The sequence below is a fragment of the Mobula hypostoma genome, chromosome 5 (assembly GCF_963921235.1).
Source record: "Mobula hypostoma chromosome 5, sMobHyp1.1, whole genome shotgun sequence".
In the NCBI taxonomy this organism is placed as follows: Eukaryota; Metazoa; Chordata; class Chondrichthyes; order Myliobatiformes; family Myliobatidae; genus Mobula; species Mobula hypostoma.
This window is the reverse complement of record NC_086101.1, coordinates 74,215,851-74,241,210: the sequence shown is the minus strand read 5'-3', so window position 1 is coordinate 74,241,210 and position 25,360 is coordinate 74,215,851. Positions and strand designations below refer to the sequence as shown.

The window sequence follows — 25,360 nt, the reverse complement described above, 5'->3', positions numbered from 1 at the left end:
CCTGCCATCCTTTTTTGTATAGTTAGTCATTATAGGGTTACACAGATGATACAGTAGCAATACATTACATAAACCACTTTAATCTTAACTGTTCCTTTATTTCATGCTAATATTGTCTTCCACCTTCTCAGCTGCCCAGTTCTGATGGAGGATCCCAGCCTTGAAATGTTAACTATGCCTCTTCCCAACAATTCTGTCCGTCCTTCCAAGTGTTTCCAGCATTTTCTGTTTCTATTTTAGATTTAAATTATGAAGACACGTCCTCTTTTATTGTCATTTAGTAATGCATGCATTAAGAAATGATACAATATTTCCTCTGGTGTGATATCACAAAACACAGGAGTGACCAAGACTGAAAAAACTGACAAAACCACATAATTATAACATATAGTTACAACAGTGCAACAATACCATAACTTGATGAAGAAGTCCATGAGCACAGTAAAACTTCAAAGTCTCTCAAATATGCCACTCTCCCTGCCATGCTGACCACAGTCCAACTCTGAGTCATCCGAAAACTTCGAGCTCTGATCAGCTGTCCGACACCGAGTGCTGAGCGCCATCTCTGTCCGAACGATTTGACCTCAACCTCAGTCGCCAACATCAGGCAAAGCTGGGGATTTTGAGGCCTTCTCTCCGAAAGATTCCCGACCACGCAGGAACGACAGCAGTGAACGAGTGTTTCAGAAATTTCTCCAGATGTTCCTCTGTGCTTTCACATCCATTCTCCATCAAATCAGAATTGTCCACGGCCCCTGTTTAACAGATATGATATCATTTTTCACCGGAGGGCTACGCACGCGCGTGGTGCGCTGCTCCCTCTCCTCCTGCCATTGATTTCCAACATTTGCAGATTTTGATTTTCCATCTGTAGTTGATAATGTTGCAAATTAACTTATCTGGGTAACGTGCTTGTTTTTTAAAAATCAGCTTCAACTAAATAAACTTTAATGGAAAATATTGTGATTTGGATTTTGACTGTTAATCTTGTGTATATTCAGTGGAACCCTGTGCCAGCAACCAGCTGTTGGATGGAACAGGCAGAAAATAGATAATGAGGTTGATTCACTCTATCATCTCAGTTGGCTGGATGGTGCTTTGTGATAAAAGGGAAATTACTGAGGTCTTTTTGGAAAGTTGTCAAATCTTGGCACTGACTCAGTAAGTAAGCTGGAATTCTGCATGGAAGTAATCATGTCTTGTAACTGGTACATTGAGAACAATATTATGTGTACTCTTCCTTTGTTAATTGTTGCAAGCACAATTTATTTTCAGAATTCTTAACTTAAAATATTAAGAATTCCAGTTTAGAATTAAGATTAAAAAAAACAGAATCACCAATGTGTTGTGAAATTTGTTAACTTAGCAGCAATTCAGTGCAATACATAATATAGAAGATTGAATAAATAAGTAAATCAATTGCAGTATATGCATAATGAATAGATTAAAAAATCTTGCAAAAGCAAATAATATATAATAAAAAAAGTGAGGTAGTGTTTACAGGATCAATGTTCATTTAGGAATCAGATGGCTGAGGGGAAGAAGCTGTTCCTGCAATGCTGAGTGTGTGCCTTCAGGCTTATGTATCTCTTCCCTGATGGTAATGGTGAGGAAAGGGCATGCTCTGGGTGCTGGGGGTGCTTAATAATGGATGCTGTATTTCTAAGACACTGCTCCTTGAAGATGTGCTGGGTACTTTGTGGGCTCGTACCCAAGATGGAGCCAACTAAATTTACAACCCTCCGCAGCTTCTTTCAGTCCTGTGCAGTAGCTCCCCCGCCCCCTCCCTCATACCAGACAGCAGACAGTGATGCAGCCTGTCAGAATGCTCTCCATGATACATGTGTAGAAGTTTTTGAGTGTTTTTATTGACCTACCAAATCTCCCCAAATTCCTAATGAAGTATAGATGCTGTCTTGCCGCCTCTGTAGCTGCATCAATATGTTGGGATGAGGTTAGGTCCTCAGAGTTCTTTGAAACTGCTCAGTCCACTTCTGATCCCTCTGAGGATTGGTATGTGTTCCTTCGCTTACCCTTCCTGAAGTCCACAATCAGCTGTTTTGTCTTACTGACGTTGAGTGCCAGGTTGTTGTTGTGACACCACTCCACTAGTTGGCATATCTTGCTCCTGTATGCCCTCTCATCTCCATCTGAGATTTTTCCAGTGTTGTGTATGTGGTCTGGTTACACAACAATGCTATTAATAAAAATGCTGGAGACGGGAGCTAAGTTTCATGGTTCTTTACTGGCAGAATCTAAACTCAGCACACACGGATAGATCAATACGCGCCTAACAGCGCATGCAATGACGTGTTACTAAACCATAAGGTAGTCCCTTAAAAACTGTAGGCTATACGGTACAACCAGGAATGGTTGTATCATCAGCAAATTTATAGATAGTATTTGAGCAATGCCTAGCCACACAGTCATGGGTATAGAGAGAGTAGAGCAGTGGGCTAAGCACACACTCTTGAGATGCACCAGTGTTGATTGTCAGTGAGGGAGGGGATTTTTTCACAGATCTGCACAGATTGTGGTCTTACAGCTAGGAAGTCGAGGATCCAATTGCAGAGGGAGGTACAGAGGCCTAGGGTTCTGCAACTTCTCAATCAGTATTGTGGAAATGATCGTGTTAAATGCTGAGCTATAATCGATGAATAGCATCCTGACATAGGTGTTTCTATTGTCCAGGTGGTCTAAGGCCATGTGAAGAGCTACTGAGATTGCATCTGCCATTGCCATTGACTTATTGCGGCAACAGGCAAATTGCAGTGGGTCCAGGTCCTTGCTGAGGCAGGATTTCAGTCTAGTCATGACCAACCTCTCAAAGCATTTCGTCTCTGTAGATGTGAGCGCTGCCGGGTGATGGTCACTAGGCAGTCACATTTTTCTTAAGCACAGGCATACAGTGGCATGCAAAGGTTTGGGCACCCCGATCAAAATTTCTGTTAATGTGAATAGTTAAGTGAGTAGAAGATGAACAGATCTCCAAAAGTCTTAAAGATGAAACTTTCTTTTCAACTTTTTAAGCAAGATTGTGTTATTTTTGTTTTGTACAATTTTAGAGTGGGGGGGGAAGGAAAGGGGCACCGTGCAAAAGTTTGGGCACCCCAAGAGAATTAAGATCTCAGATAACTTTTATCAAGGTCTCAGACCTTAATTGGCTCGTTAGGGCTATGGCTTGTTCACAGTCATTGTTAGGAAAAGCCAGGTGATGCAAATTTCAAAGCTTTATAAAATACCCTGACTCCTCAAACCTTGTCCCAACTATCAGAAGCCATGGGCTCCTCTAAGCAGCTACCGAGCACTCTGAAAATTAAAATAAATGATACCCACAAAGCAGTAGAATGCTGTAAGAAGATAGCAAAGCGTTTTCAGGTAGCCGTTTCCTCAGTTCATAATGTAATTAAGAAATGGCAGTTAACAGGAACAGTGGAGGTCAAGTTGAGGTCTGGAAGACCAAGAAAACTTTCCGAGAGAACTGCTCGTAGGATTGCTAGAAAGGCAAATCAAAAACCTGTTTGACTGCAAAAGACCTTCAGGAAGATTTAGCAGACTTTGGAGTGGTGGTGCACTGTTCTACTGTGCATTGACACCTGCACAAATATGACCTTCATGGAAGAGTCATCAGAAGAAAACCTTTTCTGCGTCCTCACCACAAAATTCAGCATCAGAAGTTTGCAAAGGAACATCTAAATAAGCCTGATGCATTTTGGAAACGGGTCCTGTGGACTGATGAAGTTAAAATACAGGTATGTGTCGCTTAACATCCGCGATACATTCTGTGAAGTCGGATGTTACATGATTTGGACATTGTGTGAACATCATATTATATACTTAGCAAACCTATATGGCGTACTGAAGTGTACCCGTATTGATTAAATCCATGTCATTAGCAATTTCTTCATATCCGATATAGGTCTCCCTTGCATTTTCATGAGCCTTGTAGTTTTCAGTGAAGCCAATCCTTTAACAGCTTCAAGAATTTTTCTTTTTTTTTCAGGATCATCATAATTGTTGAGTGCAACATGCCTAAATCCCGAGCAATAGCATTCACTGGTTTTCCACCTTCATATTGTTTTATAACCTTATGTTTCGCTTCCATATCAATACTCTTCCTTTGCCTCTTGCTGCTGCTATCACTAGGAGTGGTTTTGCTGCGTTTGGAAGCCATGATGCACTTTACGGTAATATTTTCAAAAGAAAATGAGAGATAACGCTACTACACTCGAGACGAGTGATAGACGAGATTGGTTACGTCCACTACATTACGTTCTCTGATTGGGACTACGGACGTATATGCGATCGGATGTTGTCCAAATAGACGTTAAGCCGCGCACACCTGTAGAACTTTTTGGCAGCAATGAGCAAAGGTATGTTTGGAGAAAAAAGGGTGCAGAATTTCATGAAAAGAACACCTCTCCAACTGTTAAGCATGGGGGTGGATCGATTATGCTTTGGGCTTGTGTTGCAGCCAGTGGCACGGGGAACATTTACTGGTAGAGGGAAGAATGCATTCAATTAAATACCTGCAAATTCTGGAAGGAAACATCACACTGTCTGTTTTATAAAAAAAAAAGAAAGAAAGAAAAAAGCTGAAGATGAAAAGAGGATGGCTTCTACAACAGGATAATGATCCTAAACACACCTCAAAATCCACAATGGACTACCTCAAGAGGCACAAGCTGAAGGTTTTGCCATGGCCATGCAGGGTGTCTAAACTTTTGCTTCGGGCCCTTTTCCTTTTTTGTTATTTTGAATCTGTAAAAGATGCAAATAAAGAAGTAATCTTGCTTAAAATATTAAAGAAATGTCATCTTTAACTTTATGCCTTTTTGGAAATCAGGTCATCTTTTACTCGCTTAGCTATTCACAGTAACAGAAATTTTGACCAGGGGTGCCCAAACTCTTGCATGCCACTGTAATTGCTGCCTTTTTGAAGCAAGTGGGAACTTTCACCCATAGCAATGAGAGGTTGAAAATGTCCTTGAATATTCCCGCCAGTTGGTTGGCACAAGTTTTCGGAGCCTTACCAGGTACTCTGTCGGGGCGAGGGTTCACCTTCTTTAAAGACAGCTTAACATCAGATTCTGAGACAGATCACTGGGTGCAGGAGGGATCTTCACAGCTGTAGTTGTATTCTCCCTTTCAAAGTGGGCATAGAAGACGCTGAGTTTATCTGGTAGTGAGGCATTGCTGCCATTTATGCTATTGGGTTTCATTTTGTAGGAAGTAATGTCTTGTGAACCCCAGCAGAGTTGTTGTACATCTGATGTCGCCTCCAACCTCATTCGAAACTGTCCTTTCACCATTGAAATAGCCCTCCGCAAATCATACCTGGTTTTCTGGTACAGGCCTGAGTCGCCAGCCTTGAACGCCACAGATCTAGCCTTCAGCAGATGACGTACCTCCTGGCTTATCCATGACTTTTGATTTGGGAATATACAGCAGAATTTGTTGGCACACACTCATCAACAGAGGTTTTAATGAAGTTAGTAATAACTTCAGCATACTCACACAGATTGGAAGATGAATCCCTGGATACAGCCCAGTCTACTGATTCAAAGCAGTCCTGTAAGCACTCCTGTGCTTCCCTTGTCCATACCTTCTTGGTCCTCACTACTGGTGCTGCAAACTGCAGTCTCTGCCTATACTCGGGGAGTAGAAGTACAGCCAGGTGATCAGACTTCCTGAAGTGAGGGCATGGAATAGCATGGTAGGCATTCTTGATGGTGGCGTAACAATGGTCCACTGTGTTGTTTCCTCTGGTATTGCAAGTGGTCTGTTCATGATACTTGCTTAGTGATATTTTTTTTCGACAGACTGGACTGGTTAAAATCCCCCAAACTGATGGTGTGCTGTTTTGTGCAAGTTGATCCCATTGCTCAGATCATCTAAAGCCTGAATGATGTTGGCCTGAGTTGGAACATATACTGCTACCAAAATGATAGCGAAAAATGCCACCTTTATTTTTACACATATTGTGCATTTGATTTCAAATCTCTGATGTGACAGATTGTTAGCATCTAGAAAATGAAATCAAATGACAAAAGAAGACAGCTGTACACTTAAAGTCAGGAGGATGAAATCGACACTGATCTGGATATTATAACAAGAAAGTGAGAATATAACACAACTTCAGTACCATTTACCAAAATAAACATTCACCTCAGAACTATGTAAATGTTTAAATATTGATTTCATTACCAAGTTACTTGAATCAAAGGTGCTTTTGTTCATCCTGTCTTTTTTACGACGGCAAGTAACTGCTGGATACTAAGAAGATGAAGTACTGCAGGACCATCCCATCAGCGAATTGCTTGATAGCGATGGAGCTGAACTTGCTGTGTACCATTATTGCTTTATTGCCTGGACTTGTGTACCATTGTGCCTTGAAGGTGCATGGTGCGAATGATTGTCTTAGACGTACAGTTGCAAGGAAAAGTTTTTGAACCCTTTGCAATTACCTGGCTTTCTGCATTAATTACTCATAAAATGTGGTCTGATCTTCATCTAAGTCAGAATAATAGACAAACCCAGTCTGCTTAAATTAATAACACAATTATACTACTTGTCAATACTGAGTGCACCATTTAAGCAATCACAGTCTCGGTTCAAAAAAAGTATGTGAACCTCTGGGTAATACTTTCCACACAAGCCATTTGGAGTCGGCTGTTCCAATCAATGAGATAAGATTGGAGGTGTAGGTCGTAGAAGGTTGTATTTTTTTTAAAAAGACACAAAATCAGGCTACTGACAGTGCCTGCTCTTCTCTAGAACTTGCTAAAGTCTCTGTTCATGTGTCCATGATAAGAAAAACACAGATCAAGAATGGTTTTAAAAGAAAGAAAATTTTATGGTTTGGAATGCACAAGTTAGACTCCAGACCTTAACCCAGCTGAGATCTCAAGCATGACCTGAAGAGGGCTGTTCAAGGTATCCCAGAAATATAGATTAACTGAAACCATTTTGTATGGAGGAATGGTTTAAAATTCCTACACACAGTTGTGCAAGTCTGATCAGTAGTTACAGAAAATATTTGGAAGTTACTGCTGCTAAAGGCGGTTGTACCAGTTATTAAATACAAGGGTTCAGATACTTTTTCCGGCTTGGACTGTGAATAATTAAACTGTTCGATAAAGACATGAAAAGTACAATTGTTTGTGTGTTATTAGTTTGGGCAGATTGTTTGTCTATTATTGTGACTTGGACTAAGGTCAGACCACAATTAATATAGAAAGCCAGGTAATTGCAAAGGGTTCACAAACATTTTCTTGCAACTGTATTTGAGATCGCAAGACCCTGTTAGACACTAGTGTTACATACCTCAAGGAGATCTTGTGACTTTCTTGTGAGAATGATGTAGAGGTCACCTGATGTAATTTTCCTGCCGATGTGAGGTCACGTGATGACATGTTCACCACGGGTATAAAAGGGAAGACCTCTGGTGACGCAGTGAGTTTTCCAGCTAGAATGTTCATCAGTGTCTCCGTTCCGTTGCGTATTTGTTTTATGATGCAGTTTCATTTTTACAGTGGAGTTTTACGTTCTATTGTAAGGTACAATAGTGCTGGACTGGCAATTTCTGCCAGGTTTGTTGATGTACCTTTTCAGTAGTATTGGAGAGTGAAGAGTTTATCGAAGTACAGGACCTGAAGGATTAAGAGAAGTTGGTATTGTTCGGCAGTTTAACAAAGGATTGACCTTATTGAGTCTTCGTTGAAGAAGTAGCGACCTGCATCGAAGATGACTCCTGCCAAAAGAGCAAGGAAGTTCATGCAGGATTTGCTCGCCAGAAGAAAGGTCAGTTGTTTTAAGCCATTTATTTCCTTCATCGTGAATCCTTTGGACAGAACCAGCAGGGAAGTCGCGTCTATGAAGAAATCCTTCTCCAGTGAAGTCTCTCCCAATTGAATGTATAAATCTGTTGGACTTCCGAAATCACCATTTTAAGAACTGTATTTGACTTTACCGCTTTAAGAACTGTTTTTGCATTTATCGCTTTAAGAACCAGTAGCGAGTGACAATTTGTTGAACGGCCGCATAGCAGTTAACTTCCGGTTAAGGTTTTCATTTTTTAAAATTGTTTATCCGTGTTTAAATGTTTGGTTGTTTTTATGTAACCTGTCTCGATTGATATTCATTGTTGCCGGTTACGTAACACTAGTAACATTGACAATGGAAAGTCCAGTTACTGGTTCATAGTTGAGACCAATGGCGGAGGAGCTACGTTGCCTCTATTGTGGTGAGGACTAGGCCGAGGCTGGAGGTTGCTTGTGGCAGTTGCCCGGGGGAGGAGGTGCTGAGGCAGTGCTGCCTGCTGGTGTACACTCTGGAAAAACAAGCTGATTCAAGAGAACACCATCATTCAAGTTATGCCACATAAGGGACTTGGGCTATATTATTTATTTTCTCTTTATGACTATGTATTCTCTGAAATCATAAACAAAAGTGGTATTTGTGCTAAGTGCAATGTGCTGTGCTGTTGGTAACATATTTTGCATCTTGACCCCGGAGGATGCTGCTTCATTTGACTATTTTATGTATCAATGTTTTTTACTTATTGAGATAGTGCTGAATAGGCCCTTTGAGCCGCACTGCCCAACAACCCCTGATTTAACCTTAGTCTAATTACAGGACAATTTACAATGACCAGTTAACCTACCGACTGGTATATCTTTGGACTGTGGGAGGAAACCATACCACCTGGTTTTCATGTGATTGAATGAATAACCCTAACATGAACTTAAAGAAGCAAGTGATCTACCCGGTACATACATCCTCCATCTGTAATTTCATTGAGCAATTTAAAATTGTTTAGAAATGAAAAGAAATATGCTAGTAGAAAGAATTTGGAAAATCTAATGGTGATCACAGAAATGATAGAAATAGTTTTTGTAACAGCCGTTGCCTGGCATTATATTTCTGCAGTATCAATATTATGAAGTCACTAGACCTAGATATTTTTGGAAGGTTTTGCCTTGCATCTTCCATTTCCAGAAGAAATCACTTGATTGGAAGTGAAATGAAAGCCTGGAGATAAGTCTTTGTCCTAATGAGCAAATCTGAGATTTTGTCAGCAACAGACTGGTAGGGCCAGGATGTTTTGTACCTGTTCCATATTTCCCTGGACACATTGCTTTGAGTTTCATTTAACAATCTTAAGTGTCTTCTGTGATTTCTAAAGGCATTTCTATTCATTCTTTGGACTAAGACCTTGGAATATTTTGGTACCATGTTAATAAATATTATATCTGCTTTGCTTTTAATTGGTATTTCCAATCTGTTGATTGTGAAATATTTCAAGAGGATACCACTTTCAAGCTTGAGTTGACGAATACTGCAGTTAGCAAGCCACCTTCTTACAGCAGTGTCCCAGGCAATAGCATCACAAGAAAAATAAATTATGCAGAATATTTTAAGAAAGAACACAACTTAAAAACATGAAGTCCATTTTGATGCAAAACGATCAAAAGTGGTCTTGGTGTTTCTAAACTGTAGTGATTTTAGGGTTGAAGGGAATTAGCTGTTTTTGAACCTGGTAGTGTGTGACTTGAGACTTTCGTAGCAGCAAGAAGATAGCATGGCCCAGCTAGCAGGGATCTATGATTGGGTAGGTACAACACTTAAGCCACTTACAGGGGTAAGTGCCAGGTGTGAGATCAGTGATGTGCATCGAATGGGCAAGGGACTTGTGTAGAGAGAGATTCCCCGCAGAAAGTGTGAGGGGAGATGTGCTTTGTGGCTCCATTGAACGTTGCCGAAGTTGCAGAGAACGATGTGCTGGAATGAGTACAATTGTAACAATGCTTTCATGCAGTCTACTAAGACAAAACTGCTTCTTTGATATCTAACATTCGTTTTCTCCACTTTTGCTTCATGGCATACCAACTTTAAGATGCATTGCAGTAAGTGGATGAAGTCTCTTAACAGAATTTGAGAAGCCATGAACGAAGGTAGAATATTATAAGAAAGAACACAATTTAAAAACTACCTACAAGTTGCTGTCCATGTTGCACGCCATCCTGATTTAGCAAAGATCCTATTGTACCTGTCTCTACCACCTTCGCTGGCAGTGCATTCCACGCACCCACCACTCTGGGGGGGGAAAACTTACCTCTGACATCCCCCTTGTACCTACTTCCAAGTACCTTAAAACTATGCCCCCTCATGTTGGCCATTTCAGACCTGGGAAAGGGCCTCTGGCTATCCACATAATCAATGCTTCTCATCATCTTGTACATCTCTATCAGATCACCTCTCATCCTCTGTCACTCCAAGGAGAAAAGGCTGAGTTCAGTCAACCTATTCTCACAAGGCATGCTCTCCAATCCAGGCAACATCCTTGTAAATCTCCTCTGCACTCTCTTTATAGCATTCACATCCTTCCTGTAATGAGGTGACCAGAACTGAACACAGTACTCCAAGTGGGGTCTAAGGTCTTATTTAGCTGTAACATTACCTCACAGCTCTTGAACTCAATCCCACGGTTGATGAAGGCCGACGCACCATACACGTTCTTAACAAAACTGTCAATCTGCGCAGCAGCTTTGAGTGTCCCATCGCCATGGACCCCAGGATCTTGCTGATCCTCCATACTGCCAAGAGTTTTACCATTAATATTATATTCGATCTTCAAATTGGACCTATGAAATGAACCACTTCACACTTATCTGGGTTGAACTCCATCTGACACTCCTGTAAATTCTCCCCTCCAGTATTCACTTGATTCAAGACGAGCTGGATTGCAGTTCATCTGCAGCTGCACTAGCATGTGATGAAGAACTACTGTGTGCTTGCTCTGGCAACAACACGGCTCCAGGATTAACATGCCATGCACCATCAGTCTGCAGGCCACACCACTCAGGGATTTGGGCTATTTTTTTGTGACTACATATTTTTCTGCTTTCATAACTATATGTGCTATATGCTGTGCTATTGTTGTTCCTAGGATAAGCCTCTCTTCCAGGCCCCCCTCCTCCAAAGAACAGGGTTTTCCTCCCTTCACCGTGAAGCTGCCCTCAGCTTCATCTCCTCCATGTCCCAAACATCCGTTCTCTCACAATCTTCCTGCCACCTTAACACTGATAGAGTTCTTGTCTTCACCTACCACCCCATGAGCCTCTGCATCCAACACATTATTCTCTACAACTTCCACCATCTCCAAAGGGATCCTACCACCTGACGTATCTTTACCTCCCCCACCTCTTTCCACTTTGTGCAGGGTTCACTCCCTCTGTGATTCCCTTGTCCATTTGACCCTCTCCAAAAATCTCTGTCCTGGCTCTTACTCCTGCAAGCAGCCAAAGTGCTACATCTGCCCATTCACCTCCTCCCTCACCTCTGTTCAGGGCCCCAAACACTCCTTACTGTGAGGCAAAATTTCACCTACAAATCTGCTGGTGTCATCTATTGTATCTGATGCTCCTGATGCAGCCTCATCAGAATTGGTGAGACCAGTCGTAAATTGGGGGATGGCTTCTGCGAGGGACCTCTGCTCTATCTGCTAAAAATGGAATTTCCCAGTGGCCAAACAATTTCATTCCAATTCCTGTTCCAATATATCAGTCTATGGCCTCCTTTTGTACTAAGATGAGGCCACCCTCAGGGTGGAGGAGCAATACCTTGTATTTCATTGGAGTTGCTTCCAACCCGATGGCATGAACATAGATTTCCCCTTCCAGTTTTAAAAGAAAAAATCCCTCCCCACCCCCCCTCTACTATTCCCCACTCTGGTCTCATAACTCTTCTCACCTGCCTAACACCTCTCCCAGGGTACCCCCACTCCTTCCCTTTCCCCTATGGCCCATTCTTGTCTCCCATCAGTTTCCTTCCCCTCCAACCCTTCACCTTTCCTGCCCACTGGGCTTCACCTATCACCTTCCAGGTATCTTCTTTCCCTTCCTCCTGCCTTTTTATTATGGCATCTTCCCATTTCCTTTCAGTGGTTCTGAAAAAAGTCTTTGCCCAAAACATTGACTGTTTATTCATTTACCTAGATGCTGCCTGATCTGCCGAATTTCTCCAACGTCGTGTGTGTGTTATGTTGGTGCTGTGTTTTGTACCTTGGCCCCAGTGGAACACAGTTTTGTTTAGCTGTGTTCATGTGGACAGTTGAATGACACTTAAACTTTAACTTATGACCTTGCCCATTTTTTGTCTACCTGTATTGCACTCTGTAACACTATCCTAATCAATTATTGCTTTTCCTTGCAACTTCAGTTCACCACTGTAATAAAATGATGTGTATTGATGGCGTGTTGGTGCTGAAATGTGTGGTGACAGTGGCAAGCTGCCCCCAGCATCTTTACATTGTTGGTTGTTAACGTAAATGATGCATTTCACTGATTAAAAAATGTTGCTCATCGCTGATGTAGAGTACAACAGGCAGTGAAGCCCACAACTAGTCTAAACGTTACCTTTTGGGCGTCATGTCAAAAATAACGCACGCAAGTCTAATGGGAAGAATTGAATAGCATTCCTGTGTGTAAACAATGGTAAGGCTGGTCTAACTTTAATAGATCATGAAAGTGAAACATGAAAATGGGGATATGAATTTTGGAATAGGAAGTGGCTGTCCAGTGAAGATGCTTTTTATTTGAATTAAGAGCAACAAGTAGTGTTCTGGATGAACTCAGCTTTCTAGTTTTTAGCAACACAAAATATGCTGGCAGTCTCGGCCTGAAATATCGACTGTACTTCTCTCTCTCTCCCTCTCCCCCCCCCCCCCCCCAAAAAAATAGATGCTGCCTGGGCTGCTGAGTTCCTCCAGCATATTTTATGTGTGTTGCTTGGATTTCCAGCATCTGCAGATTTTCTCTTGTTTGTGTTCTAAGTTTTGGATCTAGTTTTCCACTTATTGCTACATTTAAAATTGTTGCATGTACTGAGGTACGGTGAAAAAATTGTCAGGTTGCATAAGAGTATGAAATATGTTTTAAGAAAATGAAAGTCAATCAGTTAGGTTGAAACAGTACATTCATCCATGAGCTATAGATCTGCAAACTATATAACCAATGCCAAACCTATCTGAGGAACATGGGCAAGGTCATTCAGCCTTCTGAGACTATTCAATTAAATCACGGCCAATATGTACCTGAACTCCATTAATCTCTTTAAAACTGTCAAGGAAAATTGATCACATATATTAAAAAAAAATTACATCAGAATCCCAAAGAGCCTTAACTGCCCCTGCATTCGCTGCCTTCCAGAGTGCACCAGATTCCTTGGTTAAAGAAAAACTTCTGTTTCACTATTCAGTTAAGTATTTAGATCTTTTCATATGATTGGTAACACCAGTATTCATTGCCCAATTCCACTTTTGAGTGCTATAAAAAACACCTGAACTTGAGGGGACAAATATCTTTGCGGGAAAGTTTACTAGAGCTGTTGGGAAGGGTTAAACTAATGTGGCAGGGGATGGGAACCAGAGTGATACGGATGAGGATTATGCAGTGGGTATACAAGTATATACAGTGTGCAGTGAGACTAAGGAAGGACAAGTAGATGATAGGGTAAAATTGGCAGTCAGTGGGATGAGTTGAAGTGTAACGGGGGTCAAAAGTCAAAAAAAGGTAAATAGAGGACAGTTTCTATATTTGAATGTACATAATATACAAAATAAGGGTAGATTATCTTGTAGTGGAGTTAAAGATTGGCATGTATAACATTGCGGGCATCACTGAATCATGACTGAAAGAAGAAAATAGTTGGAAGCCTGTCATCCAAGTACACATTGTATCGAAAGGATAGGAAGGTAGAAAGAAAGGGTGGGGAGACTCTGTTGGCAAAAAATGAAATCAAATCCTTGGAAAGAGGTGACCTGAGATCAGAAGATGCAGAATCCTTGTGGGCAGAGTTAAGAAACTACAAGGGTTTAAAGGAGAACATGGATGGGTGTTATACAGAGGGTTCTAAACCGTATCCAGGATGTAGGGTACAAATTACAATGGGAAATAGAAAAACTTATCAAATTTGCCATTGGGGATTTCAATACGCAGGTAGGTTGGGAAAATCAGGTTGGTGCTGGATTCCAAGTGAGGGAATTTGTATAATGCCTACAAGACAGCTTTTTGGAGCAGCTTATGGTTGAGTCCACAAAGGAAAAGCCAATTCTGGATTAGAAGTTTTTTAATGAACCAGATTTGATTTGGGAGCTTAAGGTAAAGAAACCCATAGGAGATAGTGATCATAATATGATTAGAGTTCGCCCTACAGTTTGAGAGGGAGACGGTGAAATCAGATGCATCAGTATTGTAGTGGAGTATATTGAATTACAGAGGCATGAAAGAGGAGCTGGCCAAAGTTGATTGGAAGAAGACACATCAAGTGTGATGGCAGAACAGCAATGGCTGGAGCTTCTGGGAGCAGCTCAGAAGGTGCAGGATAGATGTATCCCAACCATGAGGTAGTATTCAAAAAAGGAGGATGACAATGAAAGTCAAAAAGCATAAAAGTAAAAGAGGGGGCATAAAATATAGCAAAAATTAGTGTGAAGTTAGAAGATTAGGAAGCTTTTAAAACCAACAGAAGGCAATTAAAAAGTAATAGGGGACAAAAGATGAAATAAAGGAAAATAACGTAATATAATAAAATAATTGCAAAGGTTTTTAAGATGTATAAAGAGTAAAGGAAAGGTGAGAGTGCATATTAGACTGTTGGAAAATTATGCTGGAGAGGTAGTAATGAGGGACAAAGAAATGGCAGACAAACTCACTAAGTATTTTGCTTAATAAATCATTGTGGAAAACAACAGCAGTATGCCAGAAATGTGAGTGTCAGGGGGCAGAAGTGAATGCAGTTGCTATAATTAAGGAAAAAGTGCTTGGGAAGATGAAAGCTTGAGTGTAGATAAGTAATCTGGACCAGATGGACTACACTCCAGGGTTCTGAAAGGGGTAGCTAAAGAGATTGTGGAGGCATTAACAATGATCTTTCAAGAATTACTAGTTTCTGGAATGGTTCTGGAAGAGTGGAAAATGTCACTTCATTCTTCAAGAATGGATGGAACCAAGACAGGAAATTATTGGCCAGTAAGCCTGACTTCACTGATTGGGAAGATGACAGACTCCGTTAGAAAGAGGAAAGGCTCAGGCATATGATAAGAGATACTAATATCAACATTAAGGGGAACCTTGCCTGAAAAATCTGTTGGAATTCTTGGAGGAAATAATTTGCAAGGTTGAAAAGGAGAGTCAGTAGGTGCTGTTTACTTGGATTTTCAGGAAGTCTTTGATAAGGAGCTGCACATGAGGCTGCTTAACAAGGTAAGAGTCCATGGTATTACAGGAAATATACTAGCATAGAAAAATAGAGGGCTATGTGGTAGAGAAATTCTGTAGTTTCTAGAGTAGTTGGTACAACATTGTGGGCTGAAGGGCCTGTAATGGGCTGCAGATTTCTGTTCTAAAATGTCCTTTGACATTCCATTCCATCGCCACCCTGGGGAAAAGGCACTGGCTGTCCACTCTATCTATGCCGCTTACATTCTTATCCATCTCTATCAAGCAGCCTGTCACCCTCCTTTGCTCCTAAGAGAAAAGCACAAGCTGTCTTGACCTTTCCTCATAAGACATGCTCTCTAATTCAGGCAGCATCTTGGTAACTCCTCTTTGCACCCACCCTCTCTAAAGCTTCCACATACGTACCGTGGATGGAGGAGGTGGTGGCATGGTGTGGCAATGGGTGTGATTGCTTCATAGTGCCAGAAATCACTGATGGTGTTTGATTACTTCTGCCTTGCGTGACTTCATAACTTTCCATAGGCTTTCAGAAAAAGGGAGGAACATAACCAACCATTGCTTCCCCAAAATAAATTTCAGCACTAATTATGGAAAATGTGATTATGAGGGTCCAAAAATTGCACCAGGAACTGGACTTGCGCCCAGGTGATGCGAAAGTGTTGTAATGGTGTTAGCAGTGCTGTCCTCGCCATTCGCTCATTGAACAGCCCCACAACCCCAAGATAAGGATAGTTGCTTAAATTTGTTTTCATGGTAAGTGTAGGCTAAACAGTAACACCTTTAAGTAACAATGGATTTTTCTCATCTTCACTAGATTGTTTTGTATTTGCTAGAATAGTTCTTTAATTGCACAAAGAACAGTTAAATATTGATTAATCTTCATAAAGGAGTCTTCTTATTGGAAAAACATGTCTTTGTAATTACCCATAATGCACTGCTCTGCCACCAGCTGTTGATGTATTAGAATTGCAGTATTATTTCTATCACCAATTATATCATTACAATGCATGTTTATCTTGTGTATGGCTTTGTCACTCGTTCAGCTGCAATGATTGTCTGTTATTTATGGTATGTGTATAATCATGATTCATCCCAATGTTCTTCAAGCATGTGGAACATTTTGACAAGTTAAGCTATCTTCACTTGCTGTGACGCTTAAGTACCCTACACTCTTTTAAATAATCTTTAGTTTTCCCTTCACCCTCTCCCTGTTTCCTATCTATTGTACAGGTTAATTATTGTGACTCACAGACCATTTGGTTCATTAAGCCATAATGGTTCCCCACAGAACAATACAACAGTCTTGCATCCTTATTTTCCATACAGCCTTACAACTCATTCTGTCACTGTCGTCACCACCACCACCACCATCACCATCATCTTCACTTTGATTAATTTACCATGATGCTCTTTAGTTTAAGCTGCTTACTATTCTTTATTTAATTTCAAAGTTGTGCAGGTTAGTAGGTTAATTCGTCATAAGGGTATAATTGGGTGGTGCAGGCTTGTTGGGCCAGAAGGGCTAGTTACTGTGATGTATTTCTAAATAAGTAATAAATCTTTTGAAGGAACATTAACATTTTTCTCCTTCTTTAACAGGTTGCTTTGTTTGGTATAGACATCTTATCTGCCCTCATTACTCGTCTTCAGGATCATTTCAAAACCCACATTGGTACAGGTATATCTCTTTCTATTTCTTAAACGGTTTGATGCACTTGAGTGTGAGATCACTATCATACTATGATTGTCTAACCCATAATGTATCTTTGTAATCTCTCCTTGGAGATTGACATGGAAGAACCTACCTGGGGAAGTGTGAGGTGGTGCACTTTGGAAGGACAAACTCCAAGGCAGAGTACAAAGTAAATGGCAGGATACTTGGTAGTATGGAGGAGCAGAGGGATCTGGGGGTACGTGTACACAGATCCCTAAAAGTTGCCTCACAGGTGGATAGGGTAGTTAAGAAAGCTTATGGGGTGTTAGCTTTCATAAGTCGAGGGATAGAGTTTGAGTCGCGAGGTAATGATGCAGCTCTATAAAACTCTGGTTAGGCCACACTTGGAGTACTGTGTCCGGTTCTGGTCGCCTTACTATAGGAAGGATGTGGAAGCATTGGAAAGGGTACAGAGGAGATTTACCAGAATGCTGCCTGGTTTAGAGAGTATGCATTATGATCAGAGATTAAGGGAGCTAGGGCTTTGGAGAGAAGGAGGATGAGAGGAGACATGATAGAGGTATACAAGATATTAAGAGGAATAGATAGAGTGGCCAGCCAGTGCCTCTTCCCCAGGGCACCACTGCACAATACAAGAGGACATGGCTTTAAGGTAAGGGGTGGGAAGTTCAAGGGGGATATTAGAGGAAGGTTTTTTACTCAGAGTGGTTGGTGTGTGGAATGCACTGCCTGAGTCAGTGGTGGAGGCAGATACACTAGTGAAGTTTAAGAGACTACTAGACAGGTTTATGGAGGAATTTAAGGTGGGGGGGGGTTATATGGGAGGCAAGGTTTGAGGGTTGGCACAACATTGTGGGCTGAAGGGCCTGTACTGTGCTGTACTGTACTATTCTATGTTCTATTATTCTTCCTGTTGCTTTGCTCAATGTTTATTGCTCATTCAACATCGGGTGAAGTAAACCAAGGTTATCCAAATTTCTGTAGATAAACTGTTGAATGCTGTGGCTGTATTCTGCACATTCAGAAGCCAAACTCCAAGGCATCCTCCTACAATCATCTTAAAACTATGCCCCCTTGTATTAGCCATTTTCATCCTGGGAAAAAAGTCTCTGGCTGTCCACTTGATCTATGCCTCTTACCATCATGTGTACCTCTATCAGGTCACCTCTCAGCCTCCTCCGTTCCAGCAAGCAATGCCCCAGCTTGCTCAACCTATCTAGTCCAGGCAGCATCCTAATCAATCTCCTCTGTATCCTCTCCAAAGCTTCCACATTCCTTCCAACCAGATCTGAACCAGGACCTAACCAGGGGTTTCTTGATGCAACATTACCTCATGGCTTTTGAACTCAGTCTGCTGAGTAAAGAACACCTTCTTAACAACCCTATTAACAGGTGCCTGACCTGCTGAGTTCCTCCAGCATTTTGTGTGTTGCTATTAACCCTTTTGTTACAGTATATGTGCTAAGTTGTATACATCTTGGGCAACGGTGGATGGATGGTTGAGACAAATACTGCAGGTGATGAAAATTGCAAATCAAAACCATGCTGGTAGTATTCTGCAGATCAAGCAGCATCTGTGGCAAGATTCAATGTTTCAGAGGTGGTGTGACTGAAGTATTGCCTATACAGCTTAGTATGTCCAATGTGTTCTGCTCTTATATGCTGGTGATGGTGGTAAACAAAAATGTTTTAAAATGTTGAGAATTTTCCTGCTAAGTTGCATGTAACCTCAAGATGACATGAGATGCATCTACCTTAACTATACTAATTCATTTTAAAATGTGTGTTTCTGCAGTATTACCTAGTCTAATAGACAGACTAGGGGATGCTAAAGATCAAGTGCGAGAGCAAGATCAGAACCTCTTATTGAAGATTATGGAACTGTCTGCTACCCCACAGGTATAACTAAAAATGCCATTCTTCTGCTGCTGTTGTGTGTTGTCTTGTTATTAGTAACACCTGATAGCTAATGGGACCTGCTAATATTGTATGTGTTCTGTTTGTGTTTCCAACTAAAAATGGGCAAGACATTTAATTATGAGAGCTTATTGTGGTTGGTGGCAAGTAGGCTAATAAAATAGATGTACACGTATTTGGATGTTTGTTTTCGATCTCTGCAGCTGTACTAAACATTAGAACTTGCTTATCCATCACTTTTTAACGTGTTAACTTGCTTTTAGATGACTATAGCTTTTTAAAGAATTGTTTTAATTTCGAGTAGATTTTCATTTTAAATAGAATTAGTTAATTTTAGCTTCTGCTGACAAATTTAAATGTTAAATGTGTGCGGTGTATATTCATGACTGTACTTGTGTTTTCTTCTAATGGAACATTGTTATCTACTTCCTGCAGTATGTTTGGGAACGAATGTTGGGAGGATTTAAACACAAAAATTTCCGAACCAGGGAAGGAATTTGCCTTTGCCTTATTAGTACATTAAATACGTAAGTAAAAATAAAACTAACCATAAAATATCTAATATTTTTATTATTTTATATTTCAATACATTTCACCTGACTGTTTATTTAAAGAATTTTTTTCTTTTCCCAGTTATGGTGCTCACAGTTTAACTCTGAGCAAAATCGTACCCCATATTTGTAATTTATTAGGAGATCCTAACAGTCAGGTAAGCTAACAGTCTGTTTTAAATGGAAGTGATATACCTTTGATGACTGCAATTCTCTGCTGAGTAATTATTTCAAATGACTGCTGTATCATCTATAGAAAGAGGTCCACTTTTCTGTATGATTTCTTAGTCATTGACCACAGTTGCTGAACACTTCCTGTTTGGAATGTCCAGGAAAGAATATGTCAGGAAGGTATATAAATATTTTTCCAGTAATGGAATCTGAAATAAAGCTGAAAAGGGTGGAGGATATTCAGCAAATCAAGCAGCACTTTTGAATGAGAAGCCATGAGCTAAACTGGGCTCATAAAAGCTAATGATTGGAGAAGAGCATTTATGTGGGTGATAGCAGGAGGAAATGCCAGAATGAGGAGAAGAGGGGAAACATTTCTACTGGAAATGTGAAATTCAAGGTTGGAATGACACATTTTCAATTGTTGAATCAATTGTCAAGTAAGTATAGCTACAATGTGTCTGGTGTGAACCAAGGTGATGTTCCTGAAGCTTAGTTTGTCCTTCATTGGAACAGTGTAGGAGATGCAAGTTAGAACAGCGTGAGCATCTCTGCGATGAAGAATTGAGTGACAGATAGTAAAATTCAATCCTTGATTGAATGCGTTTTTGTGAAGTAATCCTATAAGCATATTTCTGTTTTTTTTTCCCCGTTGCAGAAGAATGCAGTGTGACCACACAAGTTTTCCATTTTCAATGCCCACTTCTTTTGTCAAGGTGCTTTCTCTTATAACCGTAGGAAATGTAATGTCTCCCCTTCAATTTTTTTTTTCCCTCCTTGCTTTCCAGTGGAGCAAGCACACTTTCCGCATGAAACTGCTGCTTCCATGATGTAATTACAAGTTGGCATATCTGGTGCTCTGTAGAATGTTATATAAGGATTATTCACAGCAACTTTTACCTGGTCATTCAGGGATTCTTTTATCCCTGTGATTTGGAAGCTACTCAGTTGATAGAGCCATCTGTTGGCTAATAGAGGCACTGCAGGTATAGCACTATGCCATCTGTAGGATGATAAAATAACTGCATCTTTACAGTGCTCTTTATTGTATCTTGTTTTGGTAATTGTGTCCAAAGACCATTTTTTAAAAAAGAAAATTTAATCACTCATGTAACCCTCAGATAATTCAAAGGATTTTACAGTCAGTGAATTGCTTTTGAAATAAAGTCACTGTTGCAGTGTAGGAATCTGAGCAATCAGTTACAGCCAAACTTTTGGATGAATCTATTAACTATTTAACAAGTTAAAGTAAAACAAATTAAATTTCTAGTTGACTAACTGGCAAACTACTTCAGTTGTTGCCAGTTGGGGAAATGGAAGCTGAAGATTTACATCTATGGCAAAATGTCTCTAGATGCAGAAAATCTCTTAAGGAAAATGCTATAACACTTGTCAGGCGGAACCTGCAGAGAGAAATTTAATCTCTCGTCAGATAGATTCTGAAGCGCTGGTTCTATTTCTCTATGGCTGCTGCTTAACTTGCTGAGTGTTTCCATTTGTTTTGCTTAAATTGGATAGATTATCTGCAGCAGAATTTAAGGTCAGCATGGGCTGGCATGAGGCTCCATGCTACATGGCACTATGTATCTAACTCTTTGAATGTTGAACTATGTGACCACAGAGTTGCTATGTGATTAATTTATAATTAGTTACAGTAAATGTTTTTCTCTTTCTGCATTTTGAGCTTCTTTTCTAATATTAATTGTTTATAACATCAGGTCCGTGATGCAGCAATAAATAGTTTAGTAGAAATTTACAAACATGTAGGAGAACGGGTCCGAGCAGATCTTCACAAAAAGGGGCTACCACAGTCAAGGTAAGCAAAGAATATCTGCCTTGGGCCAAAGTGCCTTTTGTGCATTTTATTTCTCTCAGATATACTAACATTGCATTCATTATATTATTGTGAGCTTGTTCTTTTGATCTTTCATAATGATCAAAATTGAATTAAAATGGTGCTGATTTTCCATTTTCCAGAAGTTGTTGGCTGCCTGTGTTGTGTTGTTTTCTGAGTGTGGTGTAATGTTTTGTTAGCAGCTGAGCTCCTGGCAATGTAGCATGACTGGATACAGCATGGGGTCTGCCTCTGTGTGCTTATTGAACTGTAATAGCCCCTATCAAAAAATATCTTTCTAACAGGCAGTTAAATGCTTATGAAAGTTCTACGAAACAATTATTTAAAAAGCAAAATCAAACTGTTCTTTTGAACATTTAAAACAATTATCTACACATGGCTTCAGTGCTCTAAAGTGATGCAAACTTAATTTAAAAAATACTTGCCTCTTTCTGGCAGCTGATTTTTCTCCCATTCATTTGAATAGGGGCTGCTTGTACAAGACGACTGCAGGCTTAGTGAGGAGGCTTTCCAGCCTGAGAGCAGGAAAGTCAAAGTCAAGTTTGTTCTTTGCAGAAGTACGTGTATGCACAGGTGCAGTGCTGTGAGAATCTCTCCAGCAACCACATCACAATCGCATAGCATATGTGTTAATTTACACAAGCATAAATTATACACAATTTTTACAAGAAACTACATTTAGAACCAAACAAAATCAAAGTCCCATTTTAGTGCAAAGTAGTGGAAGTGGCTAAATTGTGATTAGGATTTTACCGATTAGCTCAAGAACCCAGTGATTGATGGGAAGTAGCTGGTGTTTGACTTCACTGGTAGCTGTGGGAGAAAATGGCAGGAGATGGGAATCTTTGCTACCTTCTTGAGTCAGGGCCTCCTGTAGATACTACCAGTGGGGGTGGGGGAGAGCGCGCGGAGGGATGTGTCAGAACTCACTACACATTACACTCGGAGTGTTCCTGTGCATTTGAATTGCTGTACCATACCATGTTGCAATCAGTCAGGATACTTTCAATAGTATCTAATTAGAAATTTGTTACTGTTCATGACAAGCCTAACCTCCTAAGAAAGCAAAGGTGCTAATGTATTTCCTTGTGATTTCACCCATGTGCTGGATCCAGAACAGGTCATCTGATAGGTTAATGCTGAGGTATTGAAAGCTGCTGATTTCCCTTGATGTAGACTGCTGCATGTTTTCCCACTTCAATCAGCTCTTCAGTTTTACTGACATTTAGTCAGAGGTTGTGTTTGGAGAGCCCGCAGGAGATTATTTCCCCTTCGTCTCCATTAAAATTCAGTGGAGCAGTACTGGACCATCAGTGATGACAAGATTAAAGAGGCACTGCCACCTCAGTGCAGTATCAGCACTGGAAACCATGATTTTTATAGGGATCGCTGGTTAGATCTCTCCACTAATACAGGGATCAGAGTGGAAGACCTATTTCATTATTTGTAGCACTCCTAATATGAAGTAAAGCATTTACAATAATGGCTACTTGCTGAGTAAGCAATCTGATTGAACTGCATTGGGGACAATGTAACAGCAGTCTGATTGTGGTGATGTTCAACAACTGTAGTACCATCATTGCACCTTTTAAGTCTTACAAAATTTTATCTTTGCTTAGAAGTGAAATTTATCTCCTTCGCTTACTGGTAAAGACATTGCAGTTCAAAACTGTTTTCACATCCTTTCATTCTCTACCTTCAGATGCTTTTGGATCTTGTAATTTTATAAATCTCTATCTTTGTGGTACATTATTATGATGTCCCTTCCATCTGATTGGTGTTGAGTTATTATTGCTTGGTTTGACTTTATTTCAATAAGTAAGGCTCTGGGAACTGAATGTGCCATTACTCCTTTCCTCAAAGTTCAAAGTAAATTTATTATTTTAGTACATGTGTTACCATATTCAACCCTGAGATCCCCCTTTTTGGAGTGAGGGCTGGAAATAAGGGCCTGAAAAATAAATTGACTTTTGAGCTAAAGTTGTGACCATTATTACACAAGTACACAAAAACATAAGAAATAGGAGCCCATCGAGCCTGCCCCACCATTCAATAAGATCATGTCTGATCTGGCCATGGACTCATTTCCACCCACCTGCCTACCCTACTATGCAAAAATCTATCCAACCTTATCTTAAAGTAGCCTCCACTGCTTCATTGGGCAGAGAATTCCACAGATTCACCACACTCTGGGAAAAGCAGCTCCTCCTCATCTCCCATCCTAAATCTACTCCCCTGAATTCTGGGGCTCTGCCCCCTAGTTCTATTCTCACTTCCAGTGTAAACAATTTTTCTGCCTCTATCTTATTTTTTGCTTTCATAATTTTATGTTTCTGTAAGATCTCCTCTATTCTGAATTCCACCAAGTACAGTCCCAGGTGACTCAATCTCTCCTCATAGAAGGAATTGTAGAAGGAAATTTGTGTTTAGGAATTAAATGTAACCCTGAGTTTAATAGATATCTACTCAAGACACACAGCACCTTTGTGCTCAAGTATATAATTTTGTATTATTTGCAGTACAATTTTCAACCAATTTTGGTCACAATGAAGAATCTCAAGGGGATTTTGAAGTAAAAGTTTTCATCAAGTGATGCAAACTATACATCTCAACTTGTGATTGTGTTTATTCTTTGTTTCTGTTAATTCTGTTTTTTAGTTTATTTTTTATTTACAGTATGTGAATATTGCTGGAATGTATTGCTGATCCTAATTATTGTTGAATAGCTGAGGAGTGGATGGTCCAGGGGAGGTTCATGAGAATGATCCTGGGAATGACAGGGTTAATATATGAAGAGTGTTCGATGGCTGTGGGCCTGTACTTGCCAGAATGTAGAAGAATGAGTGGGGATCTCATTGAAAACTATCAAATGTTGGCAGGCCAAGATAGAGTGGATGTGAAAATCTTCCCTACAGTGAGGGAGTCTTGGGCCAGCCTTAATCCAAAGATGTCCCTTTAGCAGAGTGATGCAGAAGAATTTCTTAAGCCAGAGTGTGGTGAATCTATGGAATTAATTGCCACAGATGACTGTGGAGGTCTAGACAGAGTAGGCACGGAGAGGATGTTTTCTATAGTTGGAGAGGCTATACTAGAGGGCATAGCCTCAGAATAAAAGGATGTTCCTTTAGAACAGAGTTGAGGAATTTCTCATGCAGGGGATGGTGAGTCTGTAGAATTCATTGCCATAGATGATTATGGGGGCAAAGTCATTTGGTATATTTAAAGCGAGATTGTTAGGTTCTTGATTAGTAAAGGTGTCAAAGGTTATGGGAGAAGGTAGAGAATGGGGTCGAGAGGAATAATAAATCAGCCATGATGGAATGATAGACCAGACTTGATGGGCCAAATAGCCTAATTCTGCTCCTACGTCTTGTGGATAGTTAAAAATCAACTAGATTGCGTAGAAATGGCCTTTTTTTTTAAAGTGCATTGGTGAACCAGTTGGGCTTTTATGACAATTCTATTCTCTCATAGTAAACAAGAATAGCTTTGTTTTCAATTCTGTGTTACTGATTGGAACTTTCATGTCCCAGCTATTCGTGTCTGATCTATTTTCAGGATGCAGATCTTTTGACAGTTTGCTGTCACACTTTCCATTAATTTGAGATGCCTAGAAAGTATATGACTCTTAGCTTTGGGCAACTTACCCAGGGTACAGTTTTTTTTTCTCTCTGGATGCTATTTCTCAAATATATTTCACTGTAGGAACCACGAATTTAGTAGCAAAGTTATACCCTTGAGTTATATGAGCAAATATTTGCAGAGATTGGTAGTGTTAAGAGTGCCAGCAAGTTGATTCTGATTATTACTTTATTCAGAGTATTCTGGATGAAACCATCACTAATTGCTGTATTTGGCTTGTCTCCTGAACTAATGAAATAAGGGTAAGATTTTATACAGTTCCTCCATTGCACAATGTTTATAAATCTATATCAAAAGACAATTTTTG

General features: G+C 40.2%; 1 protein-coding gene and 1 non-coding gene across 2 annotated transcripts in view; one reads left to right on the top strand and one right to left on the bottom strand.

Annotated features, from left to right (window-relative positions):
* The window catches only part of clasp1a (cytoplasmic linker associated protein 1a), a 300,065-nt gene that overhangs the window by 53,985 nt on the left and 220,720 nt on the right, over window positions 1-25,360 (top strand). Inside the window, exons 3-7 of the mRNA XM_063048559.1 lie at window positions 16,842-16,920; window positions 18,713-18,816; window positions 19,270-19,361; window positions 19,468-19,543; window positions 21,275-21,372. Coding sequence (XP_062904629.1) covers window positions 16,842-16,920; window positions 18,713-18,816; window positions 19,270-19,361; window positions 19,468-19,543; window positions 21,275-21,372 — 449 coding nt within the window. The remainder of the gene's footprint in view (window positions 1-16,841; window positions 16,921-18,712; window positions 18,817-19,269; window positions 19,362-19,467; window positions 19,544-21,274; window positions 21,373-25,360) is intronic.
* Window positions 15,849-15,975, bottom strand: LOC134347408 (U4atac minor spliceosomal RNA). The gene has a single exon (XR_010018150.1). It is a non-coding gene; the product is annotated as a U4atac minor spliceosomal RNA (small nuclear RNA).